Source organism: Epinephelus moara, chromosome 6 (assembly GCF_006386435.1).
Source record: "Epinephelus moara isolate mb chromosome 6, YSFRI_EMoa_1.0, whole genome shotgun sequence".
NCBI classification, from domain to species: Eukaryota; Metazoa; Chordata; class Actinopteri; order Perciformes; family Serranidae; genus Epinephelus; species Epinephelus moara.
This window is the reverse complement of record NC_065511.1, coordinates 22,892,071-22,913,542: the sequence shown is the minus strand read 5'-3', so window position 1 is coordinate 22,913,542 and position 21,472 is coordinate 22,892,071. Positions and strand designations below refer to the sequence as shown.

At 40.3% G+C, this 21,472-nt stretch overlaps 1 protein-coding gene across 1 annotated transcript; it reads left to right on the top strand.

Moving 5' to 3' along the window:
• The first annotated feature begins 675 nt into the window (after positions 1–675).
• pde11al (phosphodiesterase 11a, like) lies at positions 676–14,700 on the top strand. Its single transcript, XM_050046550.1, has 20 exons — positions 676–1,759; positions 2,508–2,666; positions 3,813–3,902; positions 4,062–4,202; positions 4,349–4,413; positions 4,630–4,750; positions 4,967–5,042; positions 5,153–5,220; positions 6,103–6,195; positions 7,334–7,384; positions 7,570–7,716; positions 7,812–7,919; positions 9,538–9,647; positions 9,735–9,825; positions 10,647–10,747; positions 10,961–11,038; positions 11,127–11,190; positions 13,036–13,110; positions 13,288–13,371; positions 13,539–14,700. Exons 1-20 carry the CDS (start codon positions 986–988, stop codon positions 13,809–13,811), a joined length of 2,769 nt encoding a protein of 922 aa, XP_049902507.1. The 5' UTR covers positions 676–985; the 3' UTR covers positions 13,812–14,700.
• Positions 14,701–21,472: the final 6,772 nt, after the last annotated feature.

The window sequence follows — 21,472 nt, the reverse complement described above, 5'->3', positions numbered from 1 at the left end:
GAATAATTTAGGAATATTCACCATAAAACACTCCAAACTGAAAAATCAAAAATAAAATTTTGATACAGGGCCTGGGCAGCAAATCTATACTGAAAACTGTTTGTTTCATCGGTGTGCTCCAAAATGCACCACATATGAGTGTGCTCTGATCTGCCACCTACATGGTTGAGGTTTGTTTTTTGGGGGATTTTGGGCAACTAAAACCACTTGGTAAAGGTTGGGGAAAGATGCCCATGGTTAAAAGACACTAACACTGACTGCTGCAGTGGTCTATAGTGTCAAGGTCAGACTCTTTGTATGCCCAGCCATCCACAAACATCCTACCTGAAGGTCAGGGCCCCTAGGCAGTTGCATGCATTGCCCAGTTGGTAAAAAACACACATTTTACAACCACAGACGTAGTGTGTGGGTGTTTTTATTTGTGTGTGTTGTTTAAATTAACATATTTTCTTTGTAGACTCTCTGTCAAACAGGCACATTACTCCTATAGCACACATACTGTCTTGCCTGCACGTTTCAAATATAAATTCGTACTGGGCTTTGATTGGAGCCTTGCACACAGTATCTCTGGCGGTATGGAATAAAGAGAGCGGGTGAACAGCCTGCCCTGCAGTTTTTTTGTTTTTGTTTTTTTTTACAGTTTCTAAGGAGAATATATAGGCGCTGTGTTTTTCTACACCTCTGCATAGTATTTCACAGGGATCCCTAGAAGCACAGCTCAATCTGGACTTGACTGACAGCTGTAGCGCCTCTCAGGCGTCATCGATCAGGTCTGAAATAAACTGAATCTGTTTGACTACTTTTGCTCAGTACTTCAAGGAAGAACACGGTGGACTGACTCATAAGGGGGGGGGGGGGCGAATGAATAAATGTTTTGAGGACATCACTTCTCAGAGAAGCTCTGCTGCTGCCGCATCACCCACTCGTCTAACTCTTGGTCTATTTCATTTGAGTGTCTCAATTGGTCCCCACAGCAGCTTTCACCATGACAACGTTTGACTTCTCGGATATAGAGGCGTTTTTGGACTGCCACCCAGATCTCTTCGAGGAGTATCTGGTTCGGAAGGCGAAATGTGAGCAAGTTAGCAGATGGCTGAAGGAGCATCCGCCGTCTAAAGTGCCCACAGCGGAGGAGAAGCGCGGCGCTGCCAGGGACCCACTCTGGCCGACCAACCCAGACGGGCTCCGGCGCAGATCGTCCCACATGGAGCTGCGACGCAACTTCGCCCGGTCCAAAGCCACCACCACACACCGGACCTACGACGAGCATGTGAGCCTGATCGAACACGAGTCCCAGTCCAGCATGAGGCGCCGTGCGCTCCTGCGTAAAGCCAGCTCCCTTCCTCCTACCACCGCGCACATCCTGAGCGCCCTTCTGGAGTCCAGGGTCAACGTGCCCCAGTACGCCTCCAGCGCCATCGACTACAAATACAGACTCAAGGAAACCAACGAGAGGGAGTTTTTCTTGGAGTTGGTGAAGGATATCTCCAACGACTTGGACCTGACAAACCTCAGCTATAAGATCCTGATCAATGTGTGTATCCTGGTGGATGCGGACAGGTGTTCTCTTTTCCTTGTGGAGGGACCCGCGCACAAGAGGACACTGGTGTCCAAATTCTTTGATGTGCACTCAGGCACCACTGTCAGACCATCATCCAGCACCCTAAACTCCAATGAAGTGCAGGTGCCATGGGGAAAGGGTATCATTGGATATGTGGCAGAGCATGGAGAAACTGTAAACATCCCAAACGCATATGAGGTAAATGTGAGCCTTATGATAAATACACATTATTCAAATTAATGCAGACATATTTACAGTGAGTGAAACAATTCATTAATGATGAGCAACTGGTGTGAAGATCAGACTTTTTTTTTATCATTGGGAAGAAACATGACACAAACAGTGGTGTCTCTTTGGTCACATTCTTACATTAAATGTCAATTTTAATCAGTTGTTTTTGAAGTTAAACTCTGTGAATTGAGCAAATAGTCACCCAGCTAAATGGAGAAAGACTTTGGGTTATTACCTCAGTTATGTCAGAATAATAAGAATACACTCTTTCTATAATAGTCAAAGAAAAAGGCAGGAAAGCAAGTGTTATAATTCTTCCCACAAGCCAGATCTGGCCGTATATGCTACCAGTTGCGCTCCACATCATTATATCATGGCCCTGGGCTGCATGGGAGGCTAAGGGAACATGATGATGCGGATCCCCCTGAGGTCTATTACTGCAATAGTGTAGATATGTGTCAGGGGTATTAGATTTTTTCCTGCTTATAGTAAAAACAAGAGGCCTCCTGCAGAGCAGTGAATTTAAATAGCCAAACAATACCTGACACAAGCGCACAAACCATAAATATTTGAAGCAATGTAGTCGTACAGGACCACAGTGTTAAGTGTGCTGACATTTACTGAGCACGATGAAGTGTGTGTGTGTATTAATGTAGGATTGTGCATGTTTGATATATGTGTAATACTGTATGTGTTTATGTGACCACTATTCCAGGACCACCGCTTCAGTGATGAGATAGACAAGTTAACAGGCTACAAGACTCAGTCCATCCTCTGTATGGCCATCTGTAACAGTGATGGAGAGGTCATAGGTGTTGTACAAGCAATCAACAAAAATCCCATGGGCACTCCTTTCACTGAGGACGATGAGAAGGTGAGCTTCTGTTATGTCCCAGCTCAGGGATTTTCACATTCACATGCATTTTATTGACTATTTTACATCCTTGGTATTATTGCAGTTGGTTTGACCATTAAGGGTATTTTAGAGATGCAGTTAAAATTGGTTTCTTCAGCATTGTGTACCCCACCACTACACACACACATACACACACACATTAACACTTATTGCACAGTAGCTCTTGAGCCACGCAGCTGAAAACACTGTTTGTACTGTGAATCTTCTTAATGGCTGTGGAGAGGGCCAAAGTGTTCCCTCGGAAGCAAAACACCAGAGAAATGAAGGGAGGAGGTCAAACTCTTACTCAAATGTGGAGCATTAAATATGTCTAGCTATGCAATATAGGAAACACATTTTGAGTGGAATCACTTTCAGTTGCTCCCCGAGCAATCCACTCGGGATGGGTTTACTACAATCTGCATGTATTAGCTTTTTTCTTTTTCACAGTTTCACAGCTTATGAATACAGTTTCATTCTCCCATTGCTGATGAGAAAATAATATCTCGTACTAGAGTGTGTAGCCAGGCAATAAAAAAGTAATGGTACTCGTTTGACTCACTCTGGGTTAATACATGGAAGGGACAGAGAGCTGCTGGTGCAGTTTGTGTTTATTCACCTTTGCAAGAATTTAGCTGCACCGGTATGTCCACAAGGTGGCAGAATAAAGTTGTGGAAAACCATGGCCTCCACTCTAAAGAAATCAAAGTTTTGAGTTTGCGGTAATTCAGACTTATTGTAATGATTTTGCTGCATGTAAATCAACACTTAAACTCTAAACAAAGCAAAAGAAAACAACTTCAGTAACTGCTTTTGAGCAACAAAGACACTAAAAAAGAGAAAAAAAACCTCATCTTGATCTGCTGTCTTATCTAGATATTTAAGGGTCCTTGATGTCTCACTAAATGCCTTCTTTCTCTAAATCAATACTTCATTAACAGGGGATCTATCTGAGAGACGTTTGTGCAGAGAAGCAGCTAACACCATCATGATTTTCTACCCCTCTCCCACTCACTTATTCTTCTTCTCTTACCCAGTTTTATGCCTCTTTGTTTAGCATACAAATAGCTAACATTATTATTGATTATGCATGCCTTTCACCACTGTTTTGGTACTCTTACTCAGGTACTGCAGATGTATCTACCATTCTGTGGAATATCGATTTCCAATGCCAAGCTGTTTTCGGAGTCTCGCAAGGAGTATGAAAGGAGTCGGGTAATTTAAAATGTGCATTTTCAAAAAGATGTTTGGTTGTTTTATAGCAACTGGAGAATCAACAGCAACATCAACATATTTATACCTAATTTTAAAAAAAATACATGTGTCATCACTGTGCAGCACATGAGTCATTAGTGCCCTTTGTCGTGGCCACAGGCTCTGCTGGAGGTGGTGAACGACCTATTTGAGGAGCAGACTGACCTGGAAAAGATTGTCAGGAAGATCATGCAGCGAGCGCTGACCCTGCTGCAGTGTGAACGCTGCTCTGTGCTTCTCCTGGAAGACAGCGACTCACCTGTGAGACCCAGCTTTTAATTCGTTGCTGCCTCACAAATTCATTTACTTGAGCTTTTTCATTAAACCACATAGATTCTCATGTTTAAAACTCACCTATCCTTGTGTGAAATGTTCTTGGTGCTGGTTGTGATGAAACTCTTGTACAGGTTGTGAAGTTCTCCAAGACGTTTGAGCTCATGTCTCCCTTGTGCAACATGGACCGTGACATCAGGTGAAAGAGACATCATGAACACGACAGAATTATATTAACTTTGGGGGCGATACTTTAAGTCAAATCAGCAACACACACCATATATGGATACATATAGATGCGATTTGCATTTATAAAACTCCATAACACAAAACTAGTAAGAACTACTGCTGTTCTGTAGCACATTTAAGTGCCTGGACCTGACTATTGTTTCCTGTTTGTTATTGGCCACATCAGCATGGAGAAGCTATCGTGTTCCGATTGGCTGATCAATAACAGCATTGCTGAGCTGGTGGCTTCCACAGGACTGCCGGTTAACATCAGTGATGTGTGTCAGGACCCACGCTTTGATGCTGAGGTGTGGACTCAATAGTCTCCCCATAAGATCTCAGAGCTTACACTAATGCACATACAGTACGAGCTTGTGACTGCAGCAAGACACAGACACACACCACAACCCTAACAAATACAAAGGCATGTGTTATGTTTCATTAATTACCTGGTCAAGGAACAAAAAAGTGGACCCACTATAGATTTTTCAATCATGCATTGTCACCGTCTCCTCTCTTCACAGGCCGACCAGGCCTCGGGGTTTCACATCAGATCAGTGTTGTGTGTCCCTATCTGGAATAGAACTCATCAGATAATTGGTAAGTTGGCCATAAATAATCAATGTGTGCACACTTGGAAACCCGTTTTTCTGTTACAGTCAATGATGTGTGTGTGTGTGTGTGTGTGTGTGTGTGTGTGTTTTCTGCAGGGGTCGCACAAATTCTGAATCGCCTAGACAGGAAGACATTCAATGATGCGGATCAGAGACTGTTTGAGGTCAGATTTCTATCAGCTGTTACATCAAAACTTTAAAGGTCCAGTGTGCAGAATTTAGGGGCATTTATTGGAAGAAATTGTATATGATATTCATAAATATGTTTTTATTCATTTATAATAACCTGAAAATAACAGTTGCGTTTTCGTTACCTTAGAATGAGCGGTTTATATCGACATACAAAGTGGGTCCTCTCCCGGACCCCAAGAAGTGCACCGGAATTGAATCTAATTTGATGTAGCTGCCAAACAACTTTTGGGTCTATCACACGATGCCCAAATATACTTTTTCACGTAGGCTTATTGGGAAACAGGCATCTGTAAATAAGTGGATACATTTTTTTGAGTATCACAGCCCCAGTAGAATGACTCTTTCACTATCAGGATTTGATCCATTCACTCTGATAACATTTTGAAAGTCTAGAAGAGCTGCACAATTAAATCGTTTTATCCCTATACAAGGTAGTGACACGCTAAATTGAAAGTAGCAGGCACGCTCACTTAAGTCTCTTGTGCACTTGCTCTGTGGGCCCAATTATGGGGACGTCAAATTTTTGGCTTCATGCACCACTGAGCAACTTTCATAGGAACGAACAGGGCCTCACCTCCAATAATATATCCAGTTCTCTTCTCTCTATACATCCATCGTCCTCTTCCATAGAGTTCACCGTGTTGCTCTACAGTAGCCTAGAATGGACAAATCAAACACTGGCTCTAGATGGGGCTGTTCACATTTTCACTTTGGTCACTGTAGTTCTGCTACGTGTTTTGCACACACGATGCCATTAAACCCTACGCATAGGACCTTTAAGTGTTCATTAATGCATCGGATACACATTGCACCAGTTTTTTTTTAAGGTTCTGTTTATTTTTCTTTGTGTGCAGGCTTTTGTGATATTCTGTGGACTTGGAATCAACAACACTATGATGTACAACCAAGTGAAGAAGACGTGGGCCAAGCAGTCTGTCGCGCTGGATGTAAGCACTGCAACATACTGATATATAGTTTTTTAGCCATCACCTCGCAATTTGGAGGATAGAAGATATTTATATAGATTTCTTTTGTATGTATGACTCTTCTTAGTGTTTTTTCCCCTTCTCTTTTCCCACCATTACTTTTAAATGTGACACATTGATATTACAAAAATAATACAGAGGTAAAATTACAGAGATATTACAGAAATACATCATCCACTTGCTACTAGTCCTTTCAAAGCACTTGACAGGCTTATGAATGCATTACAGTACAGTATTTCATCTGTAATGCATTAAAACATGCTTTAAACAGGCTGTATCTATGAAAAATTTACATCTTTATATATTCAATAAAAAAACAATATGCACTTATTTACATATGCTTAATGAAGTTTTACAGTCACTGAGACTATACAAGCTGTGCTTTGAAGTGGACCATCAATGATGATACACCACAAGATGGATTTTCATTGACGGATATATTTAAAATACTAGGTAGGCCTGTCTGTTCTGTACAACTAAAATTAATTAAAACAATCTAAATTACTCTAAAGTAAAAAAACATATTTTGTTACACCCTTTAAATGGATTTAAAATGATTGTGTGAGAAAATAATAATAGAGGAAAGTGGTGTCACTGATTAATGCTAATCTTGACGGAGGACTCTCCATTCATTAGTGTCTCTATCAGTGTTCTGCTCCGATGCCCTGTATCTAACCTGAGCAGTCACATTATCCTCGGCAAACATGGTTCTGCCTCTCTACCATAAATATTTCAGCTGCTTTCAATAATTCACGATAAATACATGTGCCAGTCTGCTCACCTCTCATCAAAGGCAACACACACTCTCCTGTATTTCTGACACACAATCTTTGCTGCTTCTTTAAACACCTGCTGGATTTTCTTCTCTGTCAGGAGACCCAAAGCACGGCAACAAATTGGTTTTAAAAGCAGAGATGTACTTTCTTTGATCTGGCTTATGTAACAAGAGAAGTAGGAAAGATAGATAACATTCTGGGAACATATTGATTATCTTCTGCAGCATTGAGTGTCTCGTTCAGAGTTGGTCCGAGGTAAATTTAGTACATTTACCTCATTAAATTCAGTATTCTATAACTATTTCGTATTTTTTTTTTTCCAGATGTTGTCCTACCACGCTACCTGTTCCAAGGTAGAAGTTGACAGACTCAAGGTAATCTCAGAGAAAACAGCATTCTTATATGCACAATAACAATATACTAACTTTATAAAATGTATTAAATAAAATGGTTGAAGGTGAAGTGTAATTTAAAAACTGTCTGCCAATGTATTTTAGTGCTTTTCTTCTTCCCTTGCTGGCACTGTATGATTGACAGCTCTGTCCTGTGTCCCCCTTAGGCAGCTAAGATCCCCCTGAGCAGTGAGTTAGGCATCGATGAGTTTCACTTCAATGACTTCTCTTTGGACAATGACGCCATGATCACTGCGTCACTCCGGATGTTTCTGGAACTCGGTGTCGTCCAAAAGTTTAAAATTGACTACGAGGTTGGGTTATGAGGAATATGTGCTGCCTTGATAGGTTTGTCAGGGTCAACAGTGTCCATGTCATCTTTATCACCTGTATTTTTGTCTTCTTGTAGGTTCTGTGCCGCTGGCTTTTGACTGTGAGGAAGAACTATCGAACTGTGGCGTATCACAACTGGAGGCATGCCTTCAATGTGTCGCAGTGCATGTTCATTATGATCACAGTAAGTTTCAAGATCTCAGACTTCTCACATGCCAGATTCTTGTGTCATATGTTCCCTTCCTGCAGTCCCTCTCCGTGTTTACTTTCGATCCACAGCAAATGCAATTTACACGAAAACAAACCATCCATGATTAGACCTTTGATGAGGATAACAAGTTGTTGAGGTTATTTTTAAAGCTTGTCATGAGAAAAATAAGTCTCAGTGGACTTAGTAAACTAAACAACCAGTCACTAAACAAAACATAATTAGGAGGAAACATCACAGGAGAAACATCATTAGGGGAGGAACATTTGGTTTAAGTTGATATCCTATCATAACCCATCTTATCCAATCCTATACTATTAAATGGCAACGGCTAATGCAGTATAAACTAGAAAAGTGCTTTCAGGGGTGCCCACTAGCTCACCCAGTAGAGCAGGTGGCCCATGTGCAAAGGCTGGGTCCTCGCCGCAGCAGCTATGGATTTGATTCCAACCCACAGCCCTTTGCTGCATGTCATTCCCCTTCTCTCACTCCACCTTTCATGCTATAGCTGTCGTATCAAATGAAGGCAAAAAGCCCCCAAAAATATATTCTTAAAAAAGGAAAGTGCTTGTAGTACGGTGCAGATCTCAGCCAGGTGGCTGCATCACAGCTGTAACGTGGCCGCCTGGCGAAGCTTATAGTGGCCACTTTAGATAATGCATGCGGGCAGCTGCAACATGAATGTATAAAGAGAACTGGATATAGCGTTGAAGATGGAGCCCCGTTCAATCCTATGACAGTTGCTCAGTGGTACATGAAGCAAAAAAAGTTCAGCTTCCCAGAAATTACCTGAATCTTGGGCCCATAGAGCAAGCACACAAGAGACTCACTGGCTGAGTGGCTTAGCCATGCACTATCTCGATTTGCTCTAGACTTTCAAAATATTATCGGAAGGAATGGATCAAATTCTAATAGTGAAACAAATCATTTTGTAAAGGTTGTGACGCTCAAAAAAACGTATCCACTTATTTACAGACGTCTCTTTCACAATGTAAGTCTATGTGAAAAAGTCTTTTTGGGCCCATTTGCGTCATGCGACAGACGTTGTAATTCCATAGTTTGGCCACAATTTCAAATTGGCCTCAAAGCTCAGGGCTGTTCCTGGTGAACTTGAGCTACACCCAGTGGACAAAGGCGAAATTTGGCCTGCAACAGATAAGATGCAACAGTAAGGCTCCTTGTTAGTTGAGATGATGCCCTTTACTCAGTGCTTTAGCTAAGTGATTTTGTTGATGACTTGCGGTCCCTACTGTCCATTTAGGAGGAGTGAAGAGTCAGCAGTTAATGACGTTATAAAACAGTGAATAAAACAGGTTTTTCAACAATTGTGACTCTCTGCAACCACAAGAGGTCCTGGAGCATACAGTCATAAAATGTGCACACAAAATGTTAGGCTGATGGATCCAGTAGTTTGAGAGATTAGTTGTAGAGAGATACATGCACATGACCAAAACACATGATCCCCTCCAGACTTGCGCCTGGTAAAGATAGTAAAAATGAAGACAATAAATAGAGAATTCTGTGGTTGACTTTTAAGTGGATGGGTATGAATATGCCTATCTGCTTTACCTTTTATCTGCTTTACTTCCGGCAGACAGCCAGTTTCCAGGATGTCCTGTCAGAGGCTGAGATACTGGCACTGATGGTTGGCTGCCTGTGCCATGACTTGGACCACAGAGGCACCAACAACGCATTTCAAGCCAAGTGAGTAACGCAGGCCTAAAGACAGTATGATGACAGTATGGTGTCTTATAGGGGACTTAAAGTTTCACTGCCCTGTTTTCCCTGCAGGACAGGTTCTGCTCTGGCTCTGCTGTACGGGACATCAGCCACCCTGGAGCATCATCACTTCAACCATGCAGTCATGATCCTACAAAGTGAGGTCAGGCCAGTATTTCTCATAATGAAAATACTCAAGTCAGAGGTTTACTGTAGTAGCTGTAGTGGGTTATGTAACTATTTTTCTTTTTGTGGTCTTGTTAGTTTGCTTTCCTTGACCAGGGCGCTAACTTGAAGTGATATAACATATTGCAAACATGTACTTCTTAATGAGATTTTAATGGTAACCAGGAATAGTCACTAATTTAGATCCTTTTCATTAACACAAGCATCAAATACAATGTTGCTTGTAACAAATAGCGCCAATTTCACATGGTGTTATGGTGTTATTTGGTGTTTATTCTCTTAACCATACCGTACATACCACAAGCTAGAACGTCTGTCCTAGATGGGTCAAATACACCAAACTCAAAGAAAACATACAAAAACCACAAATTCTGCATCATTAAAAATACCATAAAACACCAGATAAAGGCACCTAATCGTCAATGACTACATGTCTTATTTGGAAACTGTTTCAAGACTCTGTCGTAGAGCGCAGGGAAACCAAAGAGCCACTGGTGCACAGTTTTAGCTTTGGAGCAGTGCTGGTAGGCGGCAGCAGTGACCACTAGTGACATTATAAGGCTGCTTTGATCAGTTTGATCATCAGGAACTGTGTTCTCTATTGATTTCTTTTAACAGAGGACAGAGAAAGTCTATACCCGTTGCTAATTAACTTTGATAATGAGAGCTGCATTTGACAGTGAGCGATGACTTTACCAATGCATTGGCTGTACAGAGACATTTTAGCCACTATTACTCATCCTTACCTGCTTTTGTGTATGCGCCTACTGCATGCTATTGTATTTTTCCTTCTCACAGGGTCACAATATCTTTGCAAACCTCTGCTCTGAAGAGTACAGCAACATGATGCAACTATTGAAGCAGGCTATTCTCTCCACAGACCTTACTTTGCACTTTGAGTAAGTGGTCTTTTAAATGGATTCAGAGCTGAATTAGTTCACGACTGATCAAAAATAAAACTGAAATAGATTACAGGTTATCGGATAAATCCTTGTTATCAAAAGAATCACATTTTGATTTGTGTTATTTACAGTGTACTCCTGTGGTGAAAACTGTCTTAGTGTTCTTTTGCCTTTTCATATTTTCTGTATCCTTGACTGTCTCTTTGTAAGGCGCAGAACCAAGTTCTTTGAGTGTGTTCTGTCTGGAGAATTCAGCTGGACAGATGAAGGACACAGAGAAGTTCTCAGGTTTCTAAGTAACACTCTCCTGTGTCAAAATCACTAACTGCAAAGAGCAAAATCAGTAGCTAGAAATGAGCTTTGATGTCATTAACAGGTCCATGCTGATGACAGGATGTGATCTGGGTGCAGTTACTCGTCCTTGGAAGATATCCAAACAGGTTTGAGTCCCTATCACAAAGTTTCTCATCTGTGCTAAGGCTGCATGATATAGGAAGGTATGAGTGTACTCTGTGAAGTGTTTGTGTTGCTTTATACTGCTAAAAATACAACAAATTTTGTTTAATTTAAAAAAAAAAAATGAAAGTAAGGTACCCTTTAGCTCACCTGGTTGAGTGGGTGCCCCATGGCTGTGTCCTTGCCGCAGCAGCTGCAGGTTCAATTCCAACTCCAGCCTTTTCCTGCAAGTCGTTTTCTCTCTCTCCCCCCATTTCAGACTAGACTTTTCTATCTAAAAAAAAAAAAAAAGAAAGGACTATTTCATACCTTTAACTGAACCCATTGAACTGAACATAAAAGGAATCAATAAAAATGAATCATAGTTAGATTTTACAATACAGTTTTCTACTCTTTCAGCCAGCTCACAATGTGTTTATTGCACAAGTTGATATTGTGATGACAATTAAAGACAGCCCTGTCTCTTAGAAATTACGTTTATCTTTGAAACAGTGAGTAAATTCTGTTTAATAACATAATGAAAAAATGTTGTGAATTAACGTATCTGGCAAAAAATGTTGGTACTGAACAAATAAGCAAAGTGTTCACTGACAGTGTAATTCAGTTATCAGCAAATGTTCAGTGACAATGCACATCAGTTGATTTCTGCCTCATTAGGCAATCCTGCAATACAGTATCTGCTCAGAGGGACTACAGCATTATTTTTTTATTACATTTTTTAATAACATCTATCCAAACTTATTATATATCCCTAACAAAAACCAAAGTGATTTTCTTGCCTAAACCTAAGACAGGAGTCTGGATGTGATTTGAAGTTCTGGTGCCAAAGTCCTGCACCTTGTACACCAGCCATCCTCCCCAAACACCTCTTTCTGACACATACTGCGCATGTTACCTGAATGTTGTCAGGAATCAGTACAGGAAGGACCCAAATGCAGAGCAGCAGGCAGGTTTGAAGTTAAACAAAAAGCGAGCTTTAATAAAGCTGATGAAAAACATCCCGAACAGGCAGATAAAAGAAAGTCCAAGTGACAGATGAACCAAAATGAACTGAAATCCAACCAGGATAAGACAATTAACTCAGGTAGATAATCCAAACAGAACTCAAGACACACAGGCAGGAAACGGAGCAGGGAATGTCACCAGGAACACGGGGATGAGCACAGGAATAAACACAGACGAACTGACCAGGAACAAAGGGAAGCACACAAGTATATATAGACAAAAAGTAATCACAAGAACGAGACACAGCTGGAGTAGATGGACATGGGCAAAAGGAGGGAAATGGGGATTGACTTACAACAGGGTTGTGGAGGGGAACACCAGGGTGGAGCTAACCAGACTAATACAGAACAGGTGTGAAGGGAAGACTCTGGGAACAGGGAAGAGCTAACGAGACTGAAGGAGGACAGGTGTGATAGAAAACAGGTGGGAAAACACACAAAGACAGGAAGTAAAATAAGACACGACACATGAGAAGAGAATCTACAGAATAAAACAGGAAACACATTAAACATGAATGAATACCAAAACAAGGAGAAACACAAACAGAAAACCCCAAAAAGAAGTCCACAAGATAACATAATATTAACATTGAATTGAATGGAATTTATTATCAGTGTGCATGTACTACAGTTTCAGGCTCCAGAAATTTGCATGTTCACCCTGAAAAATACAGAACATTTTCTTGCTAAATCACTAAAGTAAATTGAGCACAAAGAACAGCAAAAATGCACCCTCCAGCTCTGAGCCCACATTTCAACACCAAAATGTTACGTCATGTTCGAGTGAAATAATAAAATAATGATGGATGGCATTTATGTCCCAAGGTTGCAGAGCTGGTGACGAGTGAGTTCTTTGAACAAGGTGACAGAGAGAGGTCTGAGCTAAAGCTGACCCCAGCAGTGAGTAATCAAGCTTTCAGAGTCTTTTCTTTCATTGGGATTTTTCCACTTTCTGTTTCATAAAGACATATGGGCTTTACATAAACCATGTTCTTGATGTGATCTGTTATTTGTTGTCAAATGGTTATGATGATTGTTGTTGGTCATGGATGACAGAAGGTTATCGTCTCTCTGTAGGCCATATTTGACCGCAACCGCAAAGATGAACTCCCTGCCTTACAGCTGGAGTGGATAGATGGGATATGTAAACCTCTTTACCAGGTAGGTAACCCCTGATGTCTAAAGCTAAACTTTTACTGCTAGTCTCATTTTCATAATCTAAAAATGATCAGGGAAGTCGATATTTTTTTCAAACTAGAAAGAATTAGGTGCATAATTAAGGACATTGAATATGCATTATTTATGCTGTACTCCCGTGTCTCTCCCAGGCACTGCTGAAGCTCAACAGGAAGTTGCAGCCGATGGTCGATGGCATAGAGGCCAATCGGAGTAAATGGCAGGATCTCTGCTCATCCTACCAGGAGACACGCAGAGCCTCAGTATCCAATCAGAGCCCAGAGCCCAGAGAAGACTCAGAGAGAAATCAACTCCCAGACTCCGCAGGGACTCTGATGCCAATTACACACACCAAGTCTGGGTCAAAGTCTAAGTGCAGCCAGGATCTGAGGTGCAGAGTGGGCAAAGGTTCCTGTGGCGATTAAGCAGCATCATCTGCCAACATAACATCTGCAGGAAAGAAGAAAATCAAGCTAAGTGTTAAGTGAAGGTTTATCCATTAAGTGGCTGACATGGGACTCTTCCCATACCCCGTGATTTTTGGACACATGCACTACCCTGACATGATTTTTAAAAATCTGGGTAGATTAAATGCAGTCTTCATCTGCTGAGCACATAGCTTCTGCCAAGTGTCACTGTGTTAAACTCAGGAGTGTGAATTCCCGTTTGTCAAACTCTATTTAAAGGGCAGTTTCCCATTTCTTTCTTTCTTTCTTTCTTTCTTTCTTTCTTTCGTTACTTAGATGTAAAAGAATGAGAGACAACTGTTGAAACCAAAGAGGGCCACTTATTACTGTAATGTTTTGTAATGGAAACTGCCTCAAAATCACAAGCCAATTGGACGCCTTTACAAAGCAAAAAAGGAATCACTGTGATTTCTCTCACATAAAAACACAAATTGCCATAACGAATGTAGACAGGAGCATGATCTTGTTGTGTTTTGTAGTTATGTTGAAACTGCATGTATCATTGATACACTGAATGTTGATACTGGACATTATCTTGATGCCTTTGACTGCCCTATGAGATTTGCTTTGCATGAAATTACTGTAAGGGAAATACTAAGTGTTGTTATGTAAGAGTATTGTCGCTGCACTATTGCTGTTGAGAACAGATACAGATTTCTATTTTCGATCACAGACTGTACCAAACTTATACATTCATTATTTTTCATACATCTGACTCTATATTTATGCAAGATGTAGAATTGGCTTTTTCTCCTGCTATTTATAAATTGTCCACTAAAAAAGACAAGAAAGTGCTGCATTTCAGATAAAAGGGAGTGAATCAATCTCCAGCTGGTTTTGTGAATAAAATGTGGCATGAAAACTGAGTATTTTTCGTAATTTGTGATTGACAGATTTATGTAGCTTTTCATGACTGTTGTTCACAATTACTGTAATTCTTACTGAAAGGTCCAGGGTGTAAGATTTAAGGGGATTTAGCGGCGTGCAGATTGCAACCAGCTGAGAATTCTCTTGGTTAGAATTCCTTCACTGTTCATTGTTCAGGAGGCTTTTAGCTGAATTATCCACAAAGGTCACTTCCTTTCCAAAACAAATGGACTAGGTGATTAAAATCAGTAAAAAAAATCTCAGGCCCCCATGAACCATCTTGTCAAGAATGTTTGAAAAAGAATTCATGCTGTATGCTTGCTTTCAAATACTAGCATGTTGAGTCAAGTGACAGCTGTAAAATCAATTCCTAATTTTTCTGTGTCTCAGGACAATGCACATTTGATGGATGCAATTTCTCCCAAAACAAACAAACCAAAACACAAACAGGCAAAATCAATGGATAAGAAAATAACTTTTACACAGATGAGCTTTGGTGAAATTACACACCATGAAAATCAAAGATGATTTAGACCAGCAAAAATACCTATGAAGAGGAAAGATTGCCGCAGCTCTAACCAGCAGTGTAAGTGATTATTATTACACTACGCTGAAAAGACGCTGGGAGAAGAGATCTCGGCTGGTGACATAACAAGAAGCCTCACCAAGGATGTTTTGAAGAGAATATGCTCTGAGGTGAAAGAGTGCAGGGCTCCATAATAACCTGATGCTTGAGTGTGTGCTAACGCAAAATGTGATCAAAAAGAGCAGCAGTCATGCATCATCAAAAGGCTACGTTCAGCACCTACTAATAGATGCTGTTGTGCGTTACTATACAGACACGGTAATAATATTTTAGCTGAACACTTAGGAGGACCATCACCAGTCACAATCTACCTTGATGCTACAGGTGGTAGTGTGGTGCAGAAAATCCCTGATCCAAAGAAACACGTCTTGTATTATGCTCTGGTTTTGCCATGGGCAAGAATAAGCCCAGCCTCCCTCACCTGTCAACAGCCACTCTGTCTCTTTCCCACCGGCCCAGTGTGCTTATGTCTTCAACAAGGAAAATATTTTAGTGTACCTTGCCAGAGTATTTAAACTTGTGTCTGGACAAAACTGAACTGATTCCCAACTTCACTGTGCTGCATCTGTATTCTGCCCACAGCATGAAAGCCACATGCATTTGGGAAAAAAACAAAAACAGTACAATACAAGATTATGCAACATTCAGTTTTGCTTACCACCTTAGTTGTGCAAGTATGCATCTATGGCCCCACTAAAGGATGAACTGATTAAATTTTGGTGGTCAAGGATCAAAGGTCAAGGTCAACATGACCTTGCATCCATCTCATTCTTGTGAACGCAATATCTAAAGAACAGCTTGAGTGAATTTCTTCAAATTTGGCACAAACATTTCCTTAACAGAATGAATTTTGGTGGTCAAGGACCAAAGATCAAGGTCACTGTGACCTTACATCTGTCTCATTCTTGTGAATGCAATATCTCAAGAACACCTTAAGGTAATATCTTACACTTAAACGAGGAATAAAGGTCAAAGGTTAAGGTCAGTGTAACCTTACAAAACGTGTTTTTGGCCATAACTCAAGAATTCTTTTGCTAATTATGACAAAACTTCACATGAATGGCTGGTAGGATATGATGATGAAGTGATGACATTTTATATCCAAAAGGTCGAAAGTCAACTTCACTGTGACATCATAATGTTCTGCAAAAACACTTTTCTGGCCATCACTTAACGTCATATTTCAGGAACTGAGGGCGAGACATTTGGTCAGATACTGATATGGTGACAATAATCTTGAAACTTTGACGACAGTATAGATCTTCTGTGCTGCCAGAGAAAAGATGTGTGTGTGAAGCATCCATGTTTTTACAGACATAGACATAAACTGTAAGAGAAACTTGACTGGTGCATGGAGGCAAACAACTGCGGGGTGGTAATTCTAGTTATTTTTTATTTTATTTATTTATTTATTTTTCAAAAATTATTTTTGTGGGCTTTTTGCCTTTAATGACAGGACAGAGAGTGAAATGGGGAGACAGAGAGAGAGTGGTGACTGACATGCAGCAAATGGCCGCGAGCCAGTTTCAAGCCTGCGGCCTCTGCAGCGAAGCAATGCCACTGTACATGGAGCGCCGGCACTATCCACTACGCTACTGACGCCCCGAGTTATTTTTCATTTTGAAGTTGCCAAAAATGTACACAAAAACAAATTAATTACAATAATGAGAGTAGCTAATTTATTATTTCCAGCCTTGCCCACAACTCAGTTCATAATGTCAGCTCACCATTCTGTCTCATTTGTGACCAAGGATTTGCTTGTTGAGGGTTTGTTACATTTTTACTGTGACCCCCAAACCCTAACCCGACAGAGACAACACTCATGTATTTACAGTAAAGATGACTAAACTCAGTACAATGCGAAGTGTAAGAAGGAGGTCTGGAGCAGAATGCTCAGTTAGTTTATCAGATGTCAACATCAGCTCATTGTATGATGACATGGCTGTTTGTCACCACTGATTATCACAACTTAAAGTTAGAAATACTTCTTTTAATTGTTTTGTGTCATACTCCAGTCTCTGTGGATATGGATATTGATAGCTTTTTGCAACTGAAATAAAAACATTTGCATTTCTGATGCTTTACAGTCTTGTGATTGTACCATCTGCGTGAAATATAACAGAGTGCAACAATATCCATAAAATTGTTAACTACCACTTTCCGAATAATCTCACAGCAGAGCTAAGAGAACAAAGCTCATCTGTGAATAAAAGATACCCAGTGAGAAAAACACTTGTGACCTGAAAAGTGATGCTGAAGGTTAACTCATCCACGAAGCCAACAAACCATAGCCACAGCCTCACAGAGATCACATTGTCGAGAGAATCCTTACATATTCATACAATCTCTTTTAAATCCCGTTATTCATCTGTGTGAAGTGTTTGATGTTGATTTTAATAAGGCAGTGAGGTGAGGCAACAGTAGCAGCGGCGGCGGCAGCAGAAGTGTGTAAAACTCAGTGCAGCTCGACACGCATGCAGCCGCCAGCTGCCAAGCCATAGCCAGAGCTGGGCCTTAATCTATAATTTAACATGGATTGAGTTTATTCTCCTCAGGGTCGATGATCAGGGGAGCCGGATGGAGAGAGGAGGGAGAGCCTTCCAACCTCATTTTTGATACAGGGCCATAGTCTTTGATCTCTCCCTCCCTCTCTATATTTCTCTTCTCTCTTTTCCCTGTTTTATCTCCCTCACACACACAGACACAATATATTTCACTCCTATTCAGTCTGACGTTCTGCACTATATGCACACAGAGACAAGCCCTAAATGACTGGGTGAAAAACAAACAGCCTGGAGAGACTTATTGTGTAATGTTTAATAATCTCTTAAGATATTCATACACCTAGTTTGTATCCTGAGTCATTTCTTATGAGGCGGAGGCTGAGAATAGAAACCAAACAATCAGGCGATAACCTCTGAGAATGAGTTATAGTGGGGCTATTAAACAGTGTGTGTGTAAACATAAGCACAGTAATGAGATCACTCTTTACTGCCGCTTTGTAAATCTAGAGGAAATGTCCTACATCCGTTTTTAGAAACTAGACTGTGGCGAGCAAAGCCATGCAAATGTAATAGTGTGAAGTAGACTATAAATATTAATACATACTCTCAATACTAATGGTAATGTACCAGGAATAGCTTTGTTTGCCTCATGATTATTTATTTTGCCTTGTGCACATATATTTTTTATGATACAACACTGAAGCTCTGTTTTAAAAGAAAGATAGGCCTGGTGGGCGTCAGTGTGATGGCTTCAATAATCACATATTCACCAGCACATCATAAAAGTTAGAGCTTGAATACTGTCAGCAGGAAACTACTAAATGCAAACACTTATTGAATGATGGAAAATAACTATTTGAATGGCTTTTCTTTACTTCTTAAAAACTAAGGTGATGATTGAGATACTAATGTTCAGAGGAAGGACCAAATCATGTTTTGCAATGTGAGTCTGAAGTCACTCAAGTACAAAGTCTTAAGTCCTTAACTTTGATTTTTGAGTCCTAAACAAGTCATAATGCACTCTTCACCAAATTTAATGCCATTTTATAACAGAGTGATAGTATACTAAATTGCTAAAAGTCATGAATGCTTTTAAAAATGTGTATTTATTTGTTAAAACGAGTTCGTTAGAAGTTGTTACATCTCCGTCTGAAATTTTTGACCTGCGTGTTTTGCATACTGCAATTTGTTTTTTGTCAACTACCATGTAGGCCTAGTTTTTGTACATGAATGACATTATTGTAACAGGGTTCGATGTGTGGTGGTTGGCTCGCTCTGGTTGGGGCACACAGCAGGAAGGAGACATACATTCTCTTGAGCAGCACTTTAGTTTGCTCAACACTTCAGCAGCCTCCCAACTACCACATTTTCCAGGCTACACTTCCTTGTTATAGGTCACATGTCTTCTAATTAACCAATGAGAATCTACCTTTTATTACTGAGGCAGATCCAGCAAATTATTTAACTTTTTTTTAACAATACTGCTGCGAATATTTTAACATAAATGTAATATGTAATGTGTAATTATATGTAATAATAATTGTGAACATAAATATATAAATAGTAAACTGTACAAACACTGTAAATTAAATTTTTTAATTTTTTTTTTTTTTTTTTTTTTTTTTAGTAAATTACTAAAACACATGAATTAACTTAATTTGTAAACCTCACATTATCTTTGATATAATTTTCTTTCAAGTGATGCTCATCAGTGCAAGTCAGATTCATGGTTCTCTCCTGCAACTTGTTTGGATGCTGATGGCTTGGTTCCAGCAAAGTGGATCTGGGGAGCTTAAGGAGCAGTGTGTCAGATTTAAGGGGATTTACCAGCATGCAGATTGCAAGCAGCTGTAACTTCTCCTGGTTAGAATTTCTTTTGTTTTTTACGGGAGCAGAATTAAATGCAGAGGTCCCTTCTTCTCCAAACAAATGGACCAGGTGTATAAAACTGGTAAAAACAGTGAAAAAGCGGTTTCACACTACAAACCAGTGTTCCTCCTACACAGTTCAGCATGTCGCTCCTTATGTGTGCTCTGATAACTTAAGATCCAGATTTTCAGGTGTTTTTTTAACAGGAGCCAAATTATCCACAGGAGTCTCTTCCTCTCTAAAAACAAACAGACCAAGTAAATTAGCAGAAGCAGTTTCATGTTAAAAATAAAAATCATATCTTTCGGCACTCTCCACAAAAGGGCTGCTAAGTACGGGGTCGAACTAAGACTGCAGATGGCCCTATCTAGAGCCATTGTTTGGTTTGTCTGTTCTGGGTTAGAAGAAGAAACATGGCAGTGCAGCATGGTGATCTCTGTGGACCTGCTCCCTATGTAGATATAAACAGCTTATTCTAAAGTAACAAAAACACAGCTATTTGTATTAACAGGTGATTATACACTACAGAAAACATACTTATTAAATTATATTTCATTTCTGCCAACATACCTCCCTGAATCCTACACACTGGACCTTTAAGTGTCGACTTGCTGGGACTCACAAAGCAGACTCACAGACTTGGATAAAAGCTCAAGGTCTTTAATCAGGCTCAGGTCAGTACATGGAGGATCAGTTGCACAGGCGAAGGTATCCAATTCAACAGGCAAAAATGGTGGTCAAAAACACAGTCACAAGAAGGAAAGGCTAGGAAAATGCTGGAAGTCTCACTCAAAGGTAAAGACAAAGGAGGGGAAGACAGGGGCTTAAATAAACTAAGACAAAGGAGACAATGAGACACAGGTGAAACACATTGAGACACAGGTGAAACACATTAGGGCGGGGCAAATAATCACAAAGGAGGGAAAATTGACAGGACGTGGGATCTGATGCGAGATGAGAAAATGGTTACCAAAATTTAACAGGAGACACAGGGATGACAAATAAATATGAATTTCGTTAGCTTGATGGGTCATGACAGGGTTTGGAGGAAGGTAGCAAGTATTTTCAAGTCAAAAGGCTCAAGTCCATGTGAAGTCACAGCTCTTTGGTGTTAAAGTCCAAGTCGAGTTGCACGTCTTTTTGATTTTGTCAAGCCACGTCATCAAATTTGTGACTCAATTCTGACTCAAGTTCACACCTGACATGCATTCCCATATTCACTGTAAACATCAGCTTGTATTAATCATGCAAACAAATATGAAAGCAGGGATATTAGCAACACTGAGTTTCAGAGTTTATTTTTGACCTTGGAAAAAGACAAAACAATCTCCCCTTAACCGATATGTAATAGGAGGCTTTGATCATCAAACATTTGATCATCATATTAGCAAAACTGTTCTCGCTGTGAGCAAATTGCTTGTGTGGATATACATGTGAGATCTGCCAATTCAAGCTTTCAACAATGAACTAACTCTCTCTGCATTTACTCTGTTCTCCATAATGTCTTTTTGTCTCTACATATATATGGGAGGTTAAACAGATGATTTTCTATTGACCACCACATATCAAACTGTCTGTTTTATGCAGCATATACATTAAGAGACTCTGGTTTGCAAGCTGTTATATTATAAACAGATCAGAACCGGCAGGAGGCTTTGATCATAGCTCCACTGACAGGGGAATTAGCCACTGTACCATCACTGGCTCCCAGATGCTGCTCTGTGGAGCCAAACTTAACAGAAAAAGTACAAAAGAAGTAGACAGGACAGGGTGTCTTTATGAGGTATGGTGAG

Coding starts and splice junctions, on each gene's coding strand:
- pde11al (XM_050046550.1), top strand. CDS start 986: ATGACAACGTTTGACTTCTCGGATATAGAGGCGTTTTTGGACTGCCAC. Junction 3,903..4,061: donor AGGAGTATGAAAGGAGTCGG/GTAATTTAAAAT, acceptor TCGTGGCCACAG/GCTCTGCTGGAGGTGGTGAA. Junction 7,920..9,537: donor GCATGTTCATTATGATCACA/GTAAGTTTCAAG, acceptor TACTTCCGGCAG/ACAGCCAGTTTCCAGGATGT.